Source organism: Coregonus lavaretus (genome assembly GCF_964263955.1).
Source record: "Coregonus lavaretus genome assembly, chromosome: 6".
Taxonomy (NCBI): Eukaryota; Metazoa; Chordata; class Actinopteri; order Salmoniformes; family Salmonidae; genus Coregonus; species Coregonus lavaretus.
This window is the reverse complement of record NC_139993.1, coordinates 22687525-22706970: the sequence shown is the minus strand read 5'-3', so window position 1 is coordinate 22706970 and position 19446 is coordinate 22687525. Positions and strand designations below refer to the sequence as shown.

Below are 19446 nucleotides of genomic sequence, written 5' to 3'. Positions count from 1 at the left end.
AGTTTGAAGGTAGGCCTTGAAATACATCCACAGGTACACCTCCAATTGACTCAAATGATGTCAATTAGCCTATCAGAAGCTTCTAAAGCCATGACATCATTTTCTGGAATTTTCCAAGCTGTTTAAAGGCACAGTCAACTTAGTGTATGTAAACTTCTGACCCACTGGAATTGTGATACAGTGAATTATAAGTGAAATAATCTGTCTATAAGCAATTGTTGGAAAAATTACTTGTGTCATGCACAAAGTAGATGTCCTAACCGACTTGCCAAAACTATAGTTTGTTAACAAGAAATATGTGGAGTGGTTGAAAAACGAGTTTTAATGACTCCAACCTAAGTGTATGTAAACTTCCGACTTCAACTGTATTTAAGACCCTTTTATTGTTAATTACCCATTTTGAAACTGACTGTAACTCCTTGCTAAGAGTCTCAGTGAGCTCACTGGCTATAGGAGCTGATGTGTAGAGTGTGCTTCTAGCTTCTTGTAAGACAAGTGGAAAATAATTTGTAAAATAGAGAAGAGTAACGGCCCAAGGCAACTGCCCTGAGGGATGTACATATCTGACGTTAGAAAAGCTTGCATTAAAGAATACTCTCTGAGTTCTATTGGATAAGTAACTCTCCAACCGTTTGATGGCATGTGATGTAAAGCCATAACAAGTTATTTTTTTCAAAAACTAATTATGATCAATAACATCAAAGGCTGCACTGAAATCTAAAAATATAGCTCCAGCTATCATCTTATTGTCATGTATTTTAGCCAATCATCAGTCATCTGTGTCTTTGCAGTACAATTTGAGTGCACTTCCCTATATGCATGCTGAAAGTCAGTAGTTAACTTGTTCTTAAAAAAATAGCATTGTATTTGTTCAAACAAATACAATGAGAGAGAGAGAGAGAGGAAGACGACGAGAGAAAGTGAGAGAGAAGGAGAGAGCACGTGTATGAATTTGACTCTAAGTGTTGACATTCATCTTCTCTTCTTCCGATAAGTGGAGAGTTGCCCGATTATTTATTCATTTTAATAGGTTGGGACCCGCGGTCCATTGGCCTCGTTACATTCATTTTCTAATAGCAACATTGGTGTAGGCATATAATTACATATAGAATCAGGGATATCTGTGGGATCTCTATGGGTGTACACACCATTTTACATTTTTTAAACATTTTTAGTCATTTAGCAGATGCTCTTATCCAGAGCGACTTACAGTTAGTGAGTGCATACATTTTCATACTGGCCCCCCATGGGAAACAAACCCACAACCCTGGCGTTGCAAGCGCCATGCTCTACCAACTGAGCTACAGGGGACACCAGTGGATTATATTGAACCTTCTTATATCACTGTACAGGAGTAGGTAACACAATATAATAATGTTCAGTAATAAAATGTTTATTATAAAGTGTTACTCAGCATTATTCTTTGAGAACATTGATAGATCATATATATCTGATCTATATTATTTGATTAAATGTGTCCCTTAAATCTAAATATGAATATGAACAATTACATCAATGAGTAGTGTGCTTTTTATTGTCAATTAGAGTTACATGTTACACAGATTGCAATGAATAAAAAAGTAGAAAAGATTAAATCAAATTCTAATTTATTCTGAAATATGAAAGTTACCAACATTTCAAGCAAAGGCGGAAAATACTCTTCTTGTTTGCAGGTTTCATAATTAGGAAAACACGATGTTGCATATATCATACCCGCTGATATTACACTCCATTGCGACATATATTTAATTACATGAATGAATGATTACATGATTTATCCCAATTAACTTTTTCTCCTTGGTCACCTCTTCATCCTCCTCTTTAATTACTTTTTATTTTAATAAACTCCAAGGATGTCGGCAGGTGTGTGTACACGCACGTCTTTCATGTGCTAATCGTTTTTCGCCCATTTATATCGGAGGCCCGCGGTTGCATCCCTGTGAAACCTTCAGGCAACAGAAAGCCTTAACCGCATAACAATCGTCTAAAACAAGGCCCTTCCCTTCATTGTCAAATTATTAATTAAGTCAATGTCACCTAATTGCCTCTCACCTTTTCTTTTATGCAAACAAAATAACCAGGATTTCACCTTTAACAGCGCTTGGTAAACGTTATCTAAACGCATCTCAAACGCATTTCAAATGCTCGGCAAGTCAATATCACGTAATTGCCTCAGCTTTGATACGAACAAAAACACCAGTATTCCCCCTGAATATCGCTTAGTAAACATTATCTAAACTCATCTCAAACGCTCGCCACTCCTCATCCCGTCAGGATTAATAGGGGTGTGGAATATGACACTGCTCTGTTGATTCTGCCTGTCAGGAGCCTTCTGCTCTCTTCATTATGGGCCCACTCAGCGATTGTGTGCATGCAAAACATCCCCCTGTCACACACACATATATACACACACACACAAACACACTATTTGTGTGTGTGTGTGTATTTCAGTGTGGCGTCATAAATTATGACGCCGCGGCCTAATGAAGCCATAAGAAATAATGCATATTCACTAATGGGGTGGGCTGCCCCTGGGCGTGCCGGGCTGAGTGCAGGAGCCCATTACAAATGTACAGTGTATGGTGACAGCAAGCAGCCTCATTGGAGCAAACGGCATTGGACGTAAATGGTTCACAGTTACAGTAGTAAACAGGATCGATAGAATACAGATCAGTAAAGCCTGCACTTATGTTTTTGTAGTTGTTATAAGCATGCATGAGCCTTTAAAATGTGTTGTAAGGCGTATAATATTTAATTATGTCTCTCCATCTAGGACGTTATAGACTACAGATTTGTAAAGCCTAATGCTTATTTAGTCGTATTATGTCTCTCCATGTAGGACATTTTTAACTGACTCAAACTAGTTTTAGTCAAGTTGATAACGAGACATAAGGGGTCATACATACTTATGCCAAGTCTTACAATGCATAGTAACAGCATTGGGATGTATTACTCCTGCAGGCTTAACATAAAGTTGTACATTTGTATGATTAAATTATATCACACAAAATATATTATGAATAAAAAAAGTAATATTAAAGCATTCCATTGGAAAATCCCCCCCCCCCCCCCTCTTTTACGCTGCTGCCAATCTTTGTTTATTATCTATGCATAGTCACTTTAACGCTACATGTACATATTACCTCAATTACCTAGACTAACCTGTGTGTCACGGTTTCGGCCGAGGCTGCTCCTCTTCCTTGTTCGGGCAGGCTTCGGCGGTCGTCGTCTCCGGAGTACTAGCTGCCACCGTTCTATGTTTCATGTTCTGTTGGTTTTGTCTGTTTCATAACACCTGTCCCTTATTTGTGTCTTAATTGTTTCCCTTATTTAGTTCGTGTGTTTGGGTCAGGTGTTATGCGTGATTGTTTTGTGTCAGACTGCCTCGTTAGGGTATTTTCTCTCGTTGTTGGCTTGTCCCGAGAGTTCGCACTGCGTGCGCTTTTCTGGTGTTTTACGCATTGTGTTTTGTGCGTAATTGTTTTGCGCCACCCGGTTGGGTTGGCGACTATTTTGTTCACGTGTTGAACGTACTATAAAGTCTATTGAAGTCATCCTGGATCCTGCGCTTGATTCCTTCCACTCATCTACACACACCACTCTGACAGAATCACGCATCACCCATGGAATCAGCAGGAGCGACCGCGCCGACGGCCGAGATGGCTGAACGTCTTCGTGGTCAGGAGGACCGCATCAACCAGGTCTGTCATGCCCTGGAGGGGGTGATGAATACTCTGCACCGATGGGAGACCAGCGGGGTTCCCACACCTCCAGGAACCGAACCAGCCCCATCGGCCAGCCCCCCCGTCTCATCTCCGGAACCTAGTAGGATTCGGCTCTCGCTCCCGAGGGCGTACGACGGCTCCACTGCCGGGTGTCAAGGATTCCTGCTGCAGGTGGAGCTCTACCTCGCCACCGTCCACCCGGCGCCCTCGGGACACGAGAGCGTCTCAGCCCTCATCTCCTGTCTCACCGGCAAGGCGTTGGAGTGGGCCAACGCCGAGTGGAGGAGAATGGACGCCGCTACTACGAACTATGCGGAGTTCTCCCGCCGCTTCCGTGCTGTGTTCGACCATCCACCGGAAGGGAAGGCGGCGGGGGAACGTCTGTTCTACCTCCGACAGGGGATGAGGAGCGCCCAGGACTTTGCCTTAGAGTTCCGGACCCTAGCGGCTGATGCAGGGTGGAATGAGCGGGCCCTTATCGACCATTTCCGCTGCAGCCTCCGGGAGGACGTCCAGCGAGAGTTGGCGTGCAGGGACACGTCGTTGACGTTCGACCAGCTGGTCGACATGGCCATCCGGCTGGATACCCTGCTCGCCACCCGTGGGCGTCCCGGAGGGGGGGGTTCGCCCATTCCACTCTCCAGCACCTCCGAGCCGAGCCCTATGGAGCTCGGAGGTGCTGGCGCTAGGGAACGGAGGAGGAGGAGCCCGAGGGGACCTGGCCCTTGCACCAACTGTGGTCGTGGAGGACACACCGCGGCTAGGTGTTGGGGCGGGTCCTCCAGTGGGGGAGATGGCAGGTCACGCATTGGGGGGTCCCCCCAGGTGAGTAGGCGCCCTGCTTACCCAGAGCTTTCTGTCGTGCACCTAACCTTGCCTGTTTGTTTCCCACAGGTTGCACCTCGTTCCCAGCATAAGGCGCTGGTAGATTCAGGCGCAGCTGGGAATTTTGTAGATCGCCAGTTCTGTATAGAGTTAGGGATTCCCCTCCTTCCAGTGGATAAACCTTTCCCCGTCCATGCCCTAGATAGCCGTCCGTTAGGGTCTGGGTTGATTAGGGAAGTCACAGCACCCATTCAGATGACGGCGCAGGAGGGTCATGAGGAGAGAATTCAGCTCTATCTGATTGACTCTCCTGCGTATCCGGTAGTGCTGGGTCTTCCCTGGTTGATGACTCATGACCCTATTATTAGGTGGCGAGAGAAAGCTCTTAAAGGGTGGTCTGCTCAATGTGAGGGGCGGTGTCTGGGTGTTTCCATAGGGGCGACCTCGGTGGAGAGTCCGAATCTAATGCCAGCACTGCAGATTCCCCCCGAGTATGAGGATTTGGCACTGGCGTTCAGTAAGACTCGGGCGGCGCAGCTGCCGCCTCATAGACGGGGGGATTGTGCGATAGATCTCCAGTCAGGAGCAGCTCTCCCGCGGAGCCATGTGTATCCCTTGTCTCAAGAGGAGAGAAAGGCTATGGAGACATACATCTCTGAGTCTCTGAGACAGGGATACATACGGCCCTCCGTTTCACCCGCTTCCTCAAGTTTCTTTTTTGTAAAGAAAAAGGATGGAGGTCTGCGCCCGTGTATTGATTACCGCGGTCTCAATCAGATCACAGTGAAGTACAGCTATCCACTTCCTCTGATTGCGACTATGACGGAGTCACTGCACGGTGCGCAGTTCTTTACAAAATTGGATCTTAGGAGCGCATATAACTTGGTACGCATTCGAGCGGGCGATGAATGGAAGACAGCGTTTAGCACGACTTCCGGACACTACGAGTATCTAGTCATGCCATATGGGTTGATGAATGCTCCCTCAGTCTTCCAATCCTTCGTCGATGAGATTTTCCGGGACATGCAGGGACAGGGAGTAGTTGTGTACATCGACGACATTCTGGTGTATAGTCCTACCCGTGCTGAGCATGTAGCCCTGGTGCGCCGAGTATTGAGGAGGCTGTTGGAGCATGACCTATATGTCAAGGCAGAGAAATGTCTGTTTTTCCAGAAGTCGGTCTCCTTTCTGGGTTACCAGTTGTCTGCGTCAGGGGTGAAGATGGAGGTAGACCGGGCGTCAGCTGTGCGTAATTGGCAGACCCCAACCACTGTGAAGGAGGTGCAACGGTTCTTGGGTTTTGCGAATTATTACCGGAGGTTTATCCGGGGTTTTGGACAGGTGGCAGCTCCCATAACGTCTCTGTTAAAGGGGGGTCCGGTGCGCTTGCGGTGGTCAGCTGAGGCGGACAGGGCATTTGGGAGACTAAAGGACCTGTTTACCTCGGCGCCGGTGTTGGCGCATCCGGATCCTTCTTTACCGTTCCAAGTAGAGGTGGACGCGTCAGAGGCCGGGATAGGGGCCGTTCTTTCCCAGCGTTCTGGCACTCCACCTAAACTCCGTCCCTGTGCGTTCTACTCTAAGAAGCTCAGTCCGGCGGAGCGGAATTATGACGTAGGAGACAGGGAGCTGTTAGCCGTGGTACAGGCCCTAAAGGTGTGGCGGCATTGGCTCGAGGGGGCTCAACACCCTTTCCTCATTCTAACTGACCATCGTAACCTGGAGTACATCCGGGCAGCTAGGAGACTGAATCCTCGCCAGGCTCGTTGGACTATGTTCCTAGCCCGGTTTGTGTTTAAGATCACATACATCCCTGGGTCCCAGAACGGGAAGGCAGATGCGCTGTCTCGGCGGTATGACGCAGAGGAGAGGTCAGTTGAGTCCACGCCCATACTACCGGAGTCTTGTCTGGTTGCTCCGGTGGTGTGGGAGGTTGATGGTGAGATCGAGCGGGCGTTACGCACCGACCCGAGTCCTCCACAGTGTCCTGTGGGTCGGACGTACGTTCCGCTCGAGGTACGCGATCGCCTCATTTGTTGGGCTCATACGTCCCCCTCCTCTGGCCATCCGGGTATCGGCCGGACAGTGCACTGCCTTAGCACGAAGTACTGGTGGCCAACGTTAGCTAGGGATGTGAGGATTTATGTCTCCTCCTGTTCGGTGTGTGCCCAGTGTAAGGCGCCCAGACATTTGCCCAGGGGTAAGTTACAACCCCTGCCTATTCCACAACGACCCTGGTCCCACCTCTCGGTGGATTTTGTTACCGACCTCCCCCCCTCACAGGGGAATACTACCATCCTGGTCGTTGTGGATCGGTTCTCTAAGGCCTGTCGTCTCCTTCCCATGCCGGGTCTACCCACTGCCCTACAGACCGCTGAGGCTCTGTTCACCCATGTCTTCCGGCATTACGGGGTACCCGAGGATATAGTGTCTGACCGAGGCCCCCAGTTCACCTCTAGGGTGTGGAGAGCATTTATGGAACGGTTGGGGGTTTCGGTAAGCCTTACCTCGGGGTACCACCCGGAGAGTAATGGGCAGGTTGAACGTGTCAACCAGGATGTGGGTAGGTTTCTGAGGTCATACTGTCAGGGCCGGCCGGAGGAGTGGGCGAGATATGTGCCCTGGGCCGAGATGGCACAGAACTCTCTTCGCCACTCCTCCACCCAACTAACCCCTTTTCAGTGTGTATTAGGGTACCAGCCGGTTCTGGCACCATGGCATGAGAGCCAGATCGAGGCCCCCGCTGTGGATGAGTGGGTGCGGCGCTCGGAGGAGACGTGGGACGCTGCACACGTCCATCTGCAGCGTGCCATACGTCGACAGAAGACGAGCGCCGACCTACACCGCAGTGAGGGGCCAGTGTACGCACCTGGAGATCGAGTCTGGCTCTCAACCAGAAACCTGCCCCTCCGCCTGCCCTGCCGGAAGCTGGGTCGGCGGTTTGTGGGGCCATTTAAAGTCCTGAGGAGATTGAACGAGGTGAGTTATAGGTTAGAACTACCTGTTGATTACAAAAATATTAACCCCTCGTTCCATGTGTCTCTCCTCAGGCCGGTGGTAGCTGGTCCACTCCAGGACTTTGAGATTGAGGAGACTCCTCCGCCCCCGTTGGACATCGAGGGGGCTCCGGCGTACACCGTGAGGTCCATCCTGGATTCTAGACGCCGGATGGGGGGTCTTCAATATCTCGTGGAGTGGGAGGGGTACGGCCCGGAGGAGCGGTGCTGGGTGCCAAGGAGGGACGTCTTAGACCAGTCCCTACTGACCGATTTCCATCGGGGTCATCCTGCGCGCCCTGCTCCGCGTCGTCCGGGTCGTCCCCGAGCTCCGGGTCGGCGCACGGCTGGAGCCGCGCGTCAAGGGGGGGGTACTGTCACGGTTTCGGCCGAGGCTGCTCCTCTTCCTTGTTCGGGCAGGCTTCGGCGGTCGTCGTCTCCGGAGTACTAGCTGCCACCGTTCTATGTTTCATGTTCTGTTGGTTTTGTCTGTTTCATAACACCTGTCCCTTATTTGTGTCTTAATTGTTTCCCTTATTTAGTTCGTGTGTTTGGGTCAGGTGTTATGCGTGATTGTTTTGTGTCAGACTGCCTCGTTAGGGTATTTTCTCTCGTTGTTGGCTTGTCCCGAGAGTTCGCACTGCGTGCGCTTTTCTGGTGTTTTACGCATTGTGTTTTGTGCGTAATTGTTTTGCGCCACCCGGTTGGGTTGGCGACTATTTTGTTCACGTGTTGAACGTACTATAAAGTCTATTGAAGTCATCCTGGATCCTGCGCTTGATTCCTTCCACTCATCTACACACACCACTCTGACACTGTGCCCCCGCACATTGACTCTGTACCGGTACCCCCTGTATATAGCCTCGCTACTGTTATTTTACTGCTGCTCTTTAATTATATATATTTTTTTGTTTTTTGTTTTTTTTGTTTATTTTTTACTTATCTATTTTTTACTTAACCAACAATGCAGTTTTAAGAAAAATAAGTGTTAAGGGCTTTTAAGTAAGCATTTCACTGTAACCTGTTGTATTCGGCGCATGTGACAAATAAAATTTGATTTGATTATCTATCAGTAATTCACTCTATGACTTTCGAGTGTATCCTTGCCGTGCTATAGTTACTTTAGTAGCTCCATTTTCATGTAAACCAAATTCTACTGAAACAATAAATCATGTGTTTTTTTAACAAGAAATTGTCCACAATGTAATGTAAATTCATGCTGTAAATATACCCTGCCCAAAACATTTAACCACCAAAAAAAGAGATGTAATCTATGTGTGCGACACAACTGCACTATTGGATACTGTTCCACACTGCAAATGTAATCTGTTCCCCCCTTGCCATGTGACAGATGATAGCTGAAAGTAGTCTCCTTAGTTTGCTGGCTCTATGTGTCACTTTCAGGTTCCATTACCCCTGACAAACTGGAACATTTCTGTTTTCCCCTCTCCAGTGCTGCTCATTGGCCTAAAACAATGTGCTGCTTGCTTTGTGTCTCTCTCTCTCTCTCTCTCTCTCTCTCTCTCTCTCTCTCTCTCTCTCTCTCTCTCTCTCTCTCTCTCTCTCTCTCTCTCTCCACTTTCTGTTCTTTATTTTGAATTTCCACACTTTGGTTGCGTCCAGATGCAGGGAGATGCTTTTGAAGGATTTTTTGTTTAGTTTTTGTAAGTGTTGTACTCTCCCTAAGTCAAGAACAGACTATGGGAGGCGCACAGTACTACATAGAGCCATGGCTACATGGAACTCTATTCCACATCAGATAACTGATGCAAGCAGTATAATCAGATTTTAAAAAACAGATAGAGTAGTGGCCTGAGGGAACACACTTAATGTGTTGTGAAAAGTGTTATGAAATGTAATGTAATATTTTAAATTGTATATAACTGCCTTAATGTTGCTGGACCCCAGGAAGAGTAGCTGCTGCCATGGCAGCAGCAAATGGGGATCCTTAATACATACAAATACAAATACAGCACGGTATGTTCTGTGTTAAACTCTCTTATTGCCCTCTCTCCCTCTCTCTTTTTCTATCTCTCTTTGCTGCAGGTTCGGAGCACAGTTAAAAGGATCAAGGAGAGAAGAAAAGCGCTACATTTTTCAGTATGTAACCTAGCATTCCTTTTACGTGTGTGTGTGTACAGTATGTGTGTACAGATTCACATAGTTCACCACATAGTTCATACATAGTTCACCATAGTGCACACACAGTGTTCTTTCCCACATCAATGCAGCAATGTCAGTGAGAAGTAGCCGCTGAGCAATGCTTCTAGTATCGCTAGTGGACAAGCCCCATGTTAGATGCCCTTATACATCAAACATGCACCTCTGTAATAGCCCCTCTGCCGCACGCCGGCCCAGAACCTTCATCCCAACCAATGTCACCCGCACCGCCGGGGTTACAAGTTTCTAATCCTGGACGAGCTGTCCCCTGACATTAAAGTGTCAGGCCACTATTTATACTGTTCCCTCCTGCTCCCTGCGATCACTTAGCTCCGGCAAAGCGCTTTAAAAGTAGTTAATAGCCCCCCTCCACCCACACACACACACACACACACACACACACACACCAACCAAAGCCCCCCACCCTCCTTCACACACAACCACTGTCCCCTCTCCTCTCCCCCCTTCTGCAACTCGTCCCTTATGAGTGATCACATTAACTCCCCACCCGGGTTGTCACGCTTTATGGCTCATAGCAGTTTGTGCCCCAGTCCAGTCCCCCCCCCCCAACCATCAGGTCGTTGAGAAGGGAATCAGACAATTTTTAAAGGCAGATTGATTTTAGAATATCGCCCCTTCTTCCTTTTTGACCCCGTTACAGTTCCTGACACTGTAAAGATTGTGACTAGTAAAAAATGACTCGGGGGGGGGGGGGCAAACAAACCCCAAGGTAGCTGATATACCGTGCAGCTGTATTATCAGTGTGGGGGTGCTCCTTTTAGTGCTCTCTGGCAATTTTCCAATCTCAAAGTCCGCCATCCAGTTTGCCCATGCAGCGGATGTTTTTTAGCTAATGCTATTTTGCCCCATAAATCCCGCTGAAATACAGTATCTACCTGTCTGTCTGGAGATAGGAGACATTTGGCTCTAGATGACCGAACATGCCCTATATCTCCCCAGTTGTAAAATATAGGATTCAGTATCGTCTCTGGTAGAATGGACAAATACGGTTCTTCACAGCATACCGTTACTGCATATGGTACTTCAGAAGATAAATTAGACATAAAAAATTATGTTTTAGATGAAAAGCTTTTTAAGAATGTTTGATAAGGTTGATGTAAAATGATTTTGTGACGCATAACCAGATATACTAGAATGAAGCACGCTGTTCATTTCCGCTCTGTTTTAAAAATGGCCATTAGTTTCTCAGAATACACATCAAAGCAAATATTGAAATAAAAAGAGGAAAGACAGCACAACGTTGTTGTTCACATCTCTTAAATGATCCGGCGCCGCATTCATATCAGCATAGGTATAGTGCAGCGAAGCAAAAAATGACCTCCAATCATTACATCTAATGACATTCTGTCATTGTTCATTTAATAATCCTATTGACTGCTTTCTCGAGCTGTTCAGCAGCCCCTACATGCAGTAGGTTGTGCAAACAGCCCTTTTAGACCTCCGGGGGTCCCCCCTCCAGTTATTTATACACAAGCTCTAGACCAATGTTGCCTGCCTGCTTGATACCAACTGCCTGGTGACCCTCATGACCCCCCACTTGTACACACACTGCCAGATTGCTTTGTGAAATAAAGCAGTCAGTTGCACCACCCAAATAAAAAACAACCCCTTCTCAATAGTTGGAGTTCCGTGGCTGTGACAGCACTGAAATATAGATATAAAATGGAACTGGATTAGTAAAAAAAAAAATCTTAATTCAAGTTTTGACAAGATATAGGAAGCAGGGGGCGAGCGGCGTGTGTGTGTGTGTGTGTTTCAGTGTGGGTGCGTGCGTGTGATTCCTGGAGATCTACATTGAGTAGGGGTTGTAAAAGAAGTGGCAGGCATAACTTTGAGTGTTTGTTCAGAGGTCTGTGATGCTAGGCATTCCTTCATGACAGACATATGTAATACAAGAGGCCGAGCCTATGGAAGCGCCCTGATGCTCTCTGAAGTCTGTTTAATAGCTGTGCAAACAAATGGGATTCAATGATTGGAGTTTATTTTGGTCTCTTAGAGAGATTCCTTGTTTTAAATGTGTTAAAATTGTGAAATGTGTCACCCATAGAGATGGATAGAGGGTGCACTTGCCACAAAATACTTTGATAGCATGCACAGTGCCATGGAGGGCATTCACCATTTTAACTGGGTGGTCAACTGTCAGCCAATGGTCTGCGCATGGTCTTCTTTCTTAAATGGGTTTGTTTATAGTTTGTAAGGTTTCCATCCAGGTCAGTAGGAGAATCTGCCAATGAATAACAAGGAGCAGAAGGAGGACGTGACGTCAGGTCGTCGGCTAGGACAGCTCTCCATTTTGTCTGTTGGCTGCACTCCCCTCCTCTAAGCCCGCCTCCACATCAAAACCCCAAACAAGAATAAAGAAGACTTGAGAACAGAGGGGAAAAAAACATGTAAACTCAATGAGAAGAATCGAGAGCGAGAACAAGATATTTGATAAACTGAATGCTTTCAAAAGTATTCAATATTATTACGTTTGAATATTAATTTTGGATTACAAATCAGACGTTTTAATTTTTAATTTTTAATTAATACATTTATTCTATTTATTTTCTGCACACATTTTGTTCTGTTTTTCTTAAAATATAAGTATTATTTTTGTTTACGGTTTTTGTTCTTTCTAAGTCAATCATTAAGTCCTTGACTCCTTACTCTTCTCCCTGTGCCCCTCCAGAACTGTGCCAGCTCCAGACCCTCCAGCTCATTGACCAGCTCCCGGCCCGCCAGCTCCCCCACGCCCTCTCCCCAGGGCCCACAAGGCCCCAGCCTGGACGAGGGGGGGGACAAGACCTGCTCCGGCAAGCCTAGCCCGCTCCCCAACCCCACCTACCCCTACACCCCAGGCCTTGTAGAGGAGAACGCCAACAGAGGTGAGTCACAAGCTCCCTCACCCACAGTTCCGATGACAATAATACCTACAGGGGTGAATCGATTACTACCTCCGTCAACACTCTCTGACCCTCACCCTGAATGCTGCATTTCTGTGTATTGCGTACCATGGTCTGAGAGCAGAATGAAAGGGGGGAAACGACAGCTGGAAGAATATGCTCAAGCTTTTAACAAAAAAATCTAAATTGTCCCAAAAATATTTAGACACTCATTCTTCACTTCAAAAACATATTACCCTGTGTGAGAGTGTGGCCAAGTGTAGTTTGTAGTGCTGCAGACTCCCATGCACATATTGCCCACAGCGGCATTGGTACGAATCTCACCCCAATCTGTACTTTCTTGCTGTCTTCCCTCTACAACCTGTACCCTGCCTACCTTCCAACTGACTAAGTAAATGTGAAAAATTACGAAAAGGAGGACAAAGCTCTTGTTCTCCTTTTTGTCAATTAAATAAAAAATAAGCATATTACTCAAATGTTGTACAACTTCGAGAGGCAATCATGAAATTCAGGAAGAAAAATAAAACAAATAACCTTTGCTGATTTTTCTAAACCAACAATAGTTCCTCTTAGAGGATTTTGAGTAGCCTATGTAGTTAGCAGAGTGCACCCTGTCAATTCTGTGGACATAGAAACATGGAGCTTTATTCAATCGAAACCTGAAACCAGATCTTGGTTCAACAACCAAAAAGAGTTTGGAGTCATTTCATCAACAACAAAGTGTTTTTATATGACATAACATGTCAATTCAACCTCACATTTACTCAAACCATCTTCCTCAAGAACAATCTCATCCTAGTCTTACTGCGGAAACCTGCATATCGGCTTTGATTGAACAGCGAATCTGCGATGCATTAGGTTGTGAATGAGGAATAGTGCTTGGCACAGAGAGTGAACCCAGACGTGACAGCTCCTCTGTAGGACTCAAACACTGTCCAGACCGCACAGACTGAACAGCTTTAATGCAGTTCCCTGACCCGCGTATCACTGAGTGGAGTCAATGTAATTGAAGGGGAGGAAAACACACACGATAACACACAACACAGCATACATGCACGCACACACATATGCACGCATGCACACACAAACACACACATGCATGCACGCACACACACACACACACACACACACACACACACACATACACACACACACACACACATACACAACACAGACACACACACACAGCAGAGGAACATTTCAAAGCAGTGAAAATAGGGGGGCTTAATGACACAATAGGCAGCAATCCAGGTACAATGGACAGTAGAGGAGTGTGTGTGTGTGTACATCCGTGTGTGTGTGTATGTGTGTGTGTGTGTGTGTGTGTGTGTGTGTGTGTGTGAAAGTTGGCTGTACTTTTGCTCTACTCTTGCAGCTAAAAGACGGTCATGTGTCCCAATGTAGTCAAGAAAGGCACATTTCCTATTTATTTATTGAATTGTAAATTTTTTGGAAGTGTAGTTTATTAAAATACAGATATTTCATTTGTAACCGCTCTCTTTTTCATTACAGTTTTCCATTAGGTGCCCTATTTGACGTTGTCGAATCACTTATTCTTTAACAGTGTGTTATGACCGTGTACTATCTAGGTCATTTGATGGAGTGTTGTTCTTTCTTGTAGCTGTATGTTCATATTCAAAGCTTCTCATGGTACCTTCCAGTCTCATGTTGTGCAAACAGACAGTTTACAGCATCTCCTTTGTAAGTGACTCAAATACAGAGTCAAGCTGTTATATCTTCTCATTTCATTAAAGGGGCAATCTGGTATTCAAACAACTGCACACCCTGACACTTTTTTGGTAAACTGGTGAGGGATGGGTTCAAGGACTTACCATCCATTAGATCAAAATTATGTTTTAACCATGTTTTGAAGCTATACATTGTTTACACACAATGGAGTAAAACTAGCTCATATTTGGGGTTCTGACAGAGAAAAACAGTCTAAGCTCATGAGGCATTTTTATGTTATATTCTTCAAGAATCAATGGCTATAAATCATTATTTTAAAATTCCAAAAATGGATGTAGCAATCATAGATTGCACCTTTAATATTACACACACAGTGCATTCAGAAAGTATTTATACCCCCTTGAATTAATCCACATTTTGTTGTTACAACCTGAATTCAAAATGGATTAAATATAATACTTTTTTTACCCATCTACACACATTACCCCATAATGAAGTGAAAACATGTTAGTTTTTTTGTGCTAATTTATTGAAAATGAAATACAGAAATATCTAATTTACATAAGTATTCACACCTTTGAGTCAGTACTTTGTAAAAGTACCTTTGGCAGCGATTACATCTATGATTCTTTCTGGGTAAATCTCTAAGTGCTTTCCACACCTGGATTGTGCAACATTTGCCCATTATTCTTTTTAAAAAATATTACAGCTCTGTCAAATTGGTTGTTGTTCATTGCTAGACAACCATTTTCAGGTCTTGCCATAGATTTTCAAGTAGAATTAAGTCAAAACTAGGCCACTAGGAACATTCACTGTCTTCTTGGTAAGCAACTCAAGTGTAGATTTGGCCTTGTGTTTTAGGTTATTGTGTTTTAAGTTAAGGTGAATTCATCTCCCAGTGTCTGGTGGAAAGCAGACTGAACCATGTTTTCCTCTAGGATTTTGCCTGTGCTTAGCTCCATTTCCGTTAATTTTTTATCCTGAAAAACGTCCCATTCCTTAACGATTACAAGCATTCCCATAACATGATGCAGCCACCACTATGCTTGAAAATATGGAGAGTGGTACTCAGTAATGCATTGTATTGGATTTGCCCCAAACATAATACTTTATATTGAGGACAAAAAGTGAATTGCTTTGGCACATTTTTTTGCAGTATTAATTTAGTGCCTTGTTGCAAACAGGATGCATGTTTTGAAATACTTCATTCTTTTCCCTCTTTCAATTAGGTTAGTATTGTGGAGTAACTACAATGTTGTTGATCCATCCTCAGTTTTCTGGAATCCCTCAGTGGTTTCCTTCCTCTCTGGCAAGTTAGGAAGGATGCCTATATCTTTGTAGTGACTGGGTGTATTGATACACCATCCAAAGTGTAATTATACTGAACAAAAATATAAACACAACAATTTCAAAAGTTTTACTGAGTTACAGTTCATATGAGGAAATCAGTCAATTGAAATAAATTCATTAGGCCCTAATCTATGGATTTCACATAACTGGGAATACAGATATGCATCTGTTGGTCACAGATAACTTTTTTTTAAATGGGCCTTGCAATGGGCCTCAGGATCTCGTCATGGTATTTCTTTGCATTGAAATTGCCATCGATAAAATGCAATTGTGTTTGTTGTCGGTAGCTTATGCCTGCCCATACCATAACCCCACCGTGCACTCTTTTCACAGCAAACGGCTCGCCACACAACGCCATACACATGGTCTGCGGTTGTGAGGCCAGTTGGACGTACTGCCAAATTCTCTAAAACAACATTGGAGGCGGCTTATGGTAGAGAAATTAACATAACATTTTCTGGCAACAGCACTGGTGGACATCCTGCAGTCAGCATGCCAATTGCATGCTCCCTCAAAACTTGACATCTGTAGCATTGTGTTGTGTGACAAAACTACACATTTGTGTGGCCTTTTGTTGTTCCCAGCACAAGATGCACCTGTGTAATGATCATGCTGTTTAATCAGCTTCTTGATATGCCACACCTATCAGTTGGATGGATTATCTTGGCAAAGGAGAAATGCTCACTAACAGGGATGTTAACAAATTTGTTTTAAAAAATTGAGAGAAATAAGCTTATAAAAAAAATATGGGATATTTTATTTCAGTTCATGAAACATGGGACCAACACTTTACATGTTGCGTTTATATTTTTGATCAGTGTAATAACTTCACTATGCTCAAAGGGATATTCAATGTCTGCTTTTTTAAATCTACCAATATGTGCCCTTCTTTGCGAGGCATTGGAAAACCTCTGGTCTTTGTGTTTGAATCTCTGTCTCACTGCTTGACTGATGGACCTTACAGATAATTGTATGTGTGGGGTACATAGATGAGTCATTCAGAAATCATGTTACACACTATTATTGCACACAGTGAGTCCATGCAATTTACAGTATTATGTGACTTGTCCGTCAGTTACAACAAGCGAGGGGGCCCACGAAACGCAGCCGAGGCCAATTTTATTTATTTATTTGTGAAGCACAAACAGAAATATTGATAGTCAGCCGTTATTATCCAGCTAATTTCCTGTGCGGTACCACCTCCCATCTCAATGCTAACTGGATGCAAATGTGCTCCGCTCTGCATGATTGAGTGTCTAGTGAGCTTTGCGCTAGCACTGTACTGCTTTAATCTACTGTATGCATATGCGGTGCTCAGCGGAGCCCCAGCGCTCGCACAACCACTGTAACTAATCATCTTGACGAGCCCGCCCATAATCCAACGCAACATGAGCAATGATTTAATATTTGTTTCTGGGCCTTTTTTTTTTTCGTCAGCGGGTAGTGGGTAGGGCACCCCCCTGACCGCCAAGGGAGCAGTGGAACTAGATAATGTGAGGAGGACAGAGAGAGATAGAGAGAGATTTTGGGAGGGAGAGGGAGAGAGAGAGAGGAGATTGAGTATAGAGAGAGAGAGAGAGAGAGAGGAAGAGAAAGACATCATGGGCTAGATAGTGATAGAGAGACAGGGTGATTAAGGATGGAGTTTAACAAATGAAAGAGAGAGATCGAGAGAGAGCAAGTGAGGAGAGATTCGGTTGATTGTTTGCACAGTTTGTGGGTGTTGTTGTATTGTGTATATAGTACGTACGCGTTGAGATCTAAGGAAGTGTAAATTGTAAAGCGTGGCTCTCTATCACTCTATATAACAAAATGAACGTTACCCAATACCAATACATTTTAGCCAAAAACCTGGTTGCCTCTGCCAGGAGGCTGAAACTTGGCTGCAAGTGGATATAGAATTGCGCCGGAGGAGATGGCTGCCGTTTTACGGGCTCCTAACCTATTGTGCTATTGTGTGTGTTTTTTCGCGTTATTTGTAACTTATTTTGTACATAATGTTTCTGCCACCGTCTCTTATGACCGAAAAGAGCTTCTGGATATCAGGACAGCGATTACTCACCTCGTACTGGACAAAGATGTTTTCTTTAAGAGTCGGACGCGAGTGATTTACTTCAGACACCCGACAAGGCCCAAATCCCCGTCATTCGCATGAAGAAGAGATGGAGATATCGGGGACGTAGGTTGGGGTGCTTCTAAAGATCCGACAGCAAGTGGGTAATCTGCCTCTACCATCAGTCCTATTAGCCAACGTACAATCATTGGATAATAAAATGGATGAGCTCCGATCAAGAATATCCTACCAACGGGACATTAAAAACTGTAATATCTTATGTTTCACTGAGTCGTGGCTTAACACGACATGGATAACATACAGCTGGCAGGTTTTCGGTGCATCAGCAAGGACATTTGCCTCCGGTAAGACAAGGGGTGGCGGTCTGTGTATATTTGTAAATAACAGCTGGTGCACGAAATCTAATATTAAGGAAGTCTCAAGGTTTTGCTTGCCTGAGGTAGAGTAACTTATGATAAGCTGTAGACCACACTATTTACCAAGAGAGTTTTCATCTATATTTTTCGTAGCTGTCTATTTACCTCCACAAACCGATGTTGGCACTAAGACCGCCCTCAACGAGCTGTATAAGGCCATAAGCAAACAAGAAAATGCTCATCCAGAGGCGGCGCTCCTAGTGGCCGGGGAATTTAATGCAGGGAAACATATCCGTTTTACCTAATTTCTACCAGCATGTTAAATGTGCAACCAGAGGAAAAAAACTCTAGACCACCTTTACTCCACACACAGAGTACAAAGCTCTCCCTCGCCCTCCATTTGGCAAATCTGACCATAATTCTATCCTCCTGATTCCTGCTTACAAGCAAAAACTAAAACAGGAAGTACCAGTCACTCTGTCAATACAGAAGTGGTCAGATAACGCAGATAATAAGCTACAGGACTGTTTCGCTAGCACAGACTGGAATATGTTCAGGGATTCTTCTGATGGCATTGAGGAGTACACCACATCAGTCACTGGCTTCATCAATAAGTGTGTTGATGACGTCGTCCCCACAGTGACCGTACGTACATACCCCAACCAGAAGCCATGGATTACAGGCAACATCCGCACTGAGCTAAAGGGTAGAGCTGCCACTTTCAAGGAGTGGGACTCTAATCCAGACGCTTATAAGAAATCCCACAATGCCCTCCGACGAACCATCAAACAGGCAAAGCGTCAACACAGGACTAAGATTGAATCGTTTGGGGTCACTTAGAAATGTTCTTGTTTTTGAAAGAAAAGCAATTTTTTTGTCCATTAAAAAAACATAAAATTGATCAGAAATACAGTGTAGACATTGTTAATGTTGTAAAAACACCAGTCTCAACATCAACAGTGAAGAGGCGACTCCAGGATGCTGAACTTCTAGGCAGAGTTGCAAAGAAAAAGCCATATCTCAGAATGCCCATCTTAATCTTTTCTTTTTATTGGCCTGTCTGAGATATCGCCTCTTCACTGTTGACATTGAGACTGGTGTTTTGCGGGTACTATTTAATGAAGCTGCCAGTTGAGGACCTGTGAGGCGTCTGTTGAGGACCTGTGAGGCGTCCTCTTGCTCAGTCGGGCCTCCCACTCCTCTTTCTATTCTGGTTAGAGCCAGTTTGCGCTGTTCTGTGAAGGGAGTAGTACACAGCATTGTACGAGATCTTCAGTTTCTTGGCAATTTCTTGCCTTCATTTCTAAGAACAAGAATAACTGACGAGTATCAGAAGAAAGTTATTTGTTTCTGGCCATTTTGAGC

General features: G+C 44.9%; 1 protein-coding gene across 1 annotated transcript in view; it reads left to right on the top strand.

Moving 5' to 3' along the window:
• LOC311131316 (adhesion G protein-coupled receptor D2) overlaps window positions 1–19446 on the top strand; it is a gene marked incomplete at its 5' end in the record, with an annotated part of 177426 nt that overhangs the window by 105372 nt on the left and 52608 nt on the right. The window contains 2 exons of the mRNA XM_084164219.1: window positions 9593–9646; window positions 12399–12594. Coding sequence (XP_084020345.1) covers window positions 9593–9646; window positions 12399–12594 — 250 coding nt within the window. The remainder of the gene's footprint in view (window positions 1–9592; window positions 9647–12398; window positions 12595–19446) is intronic.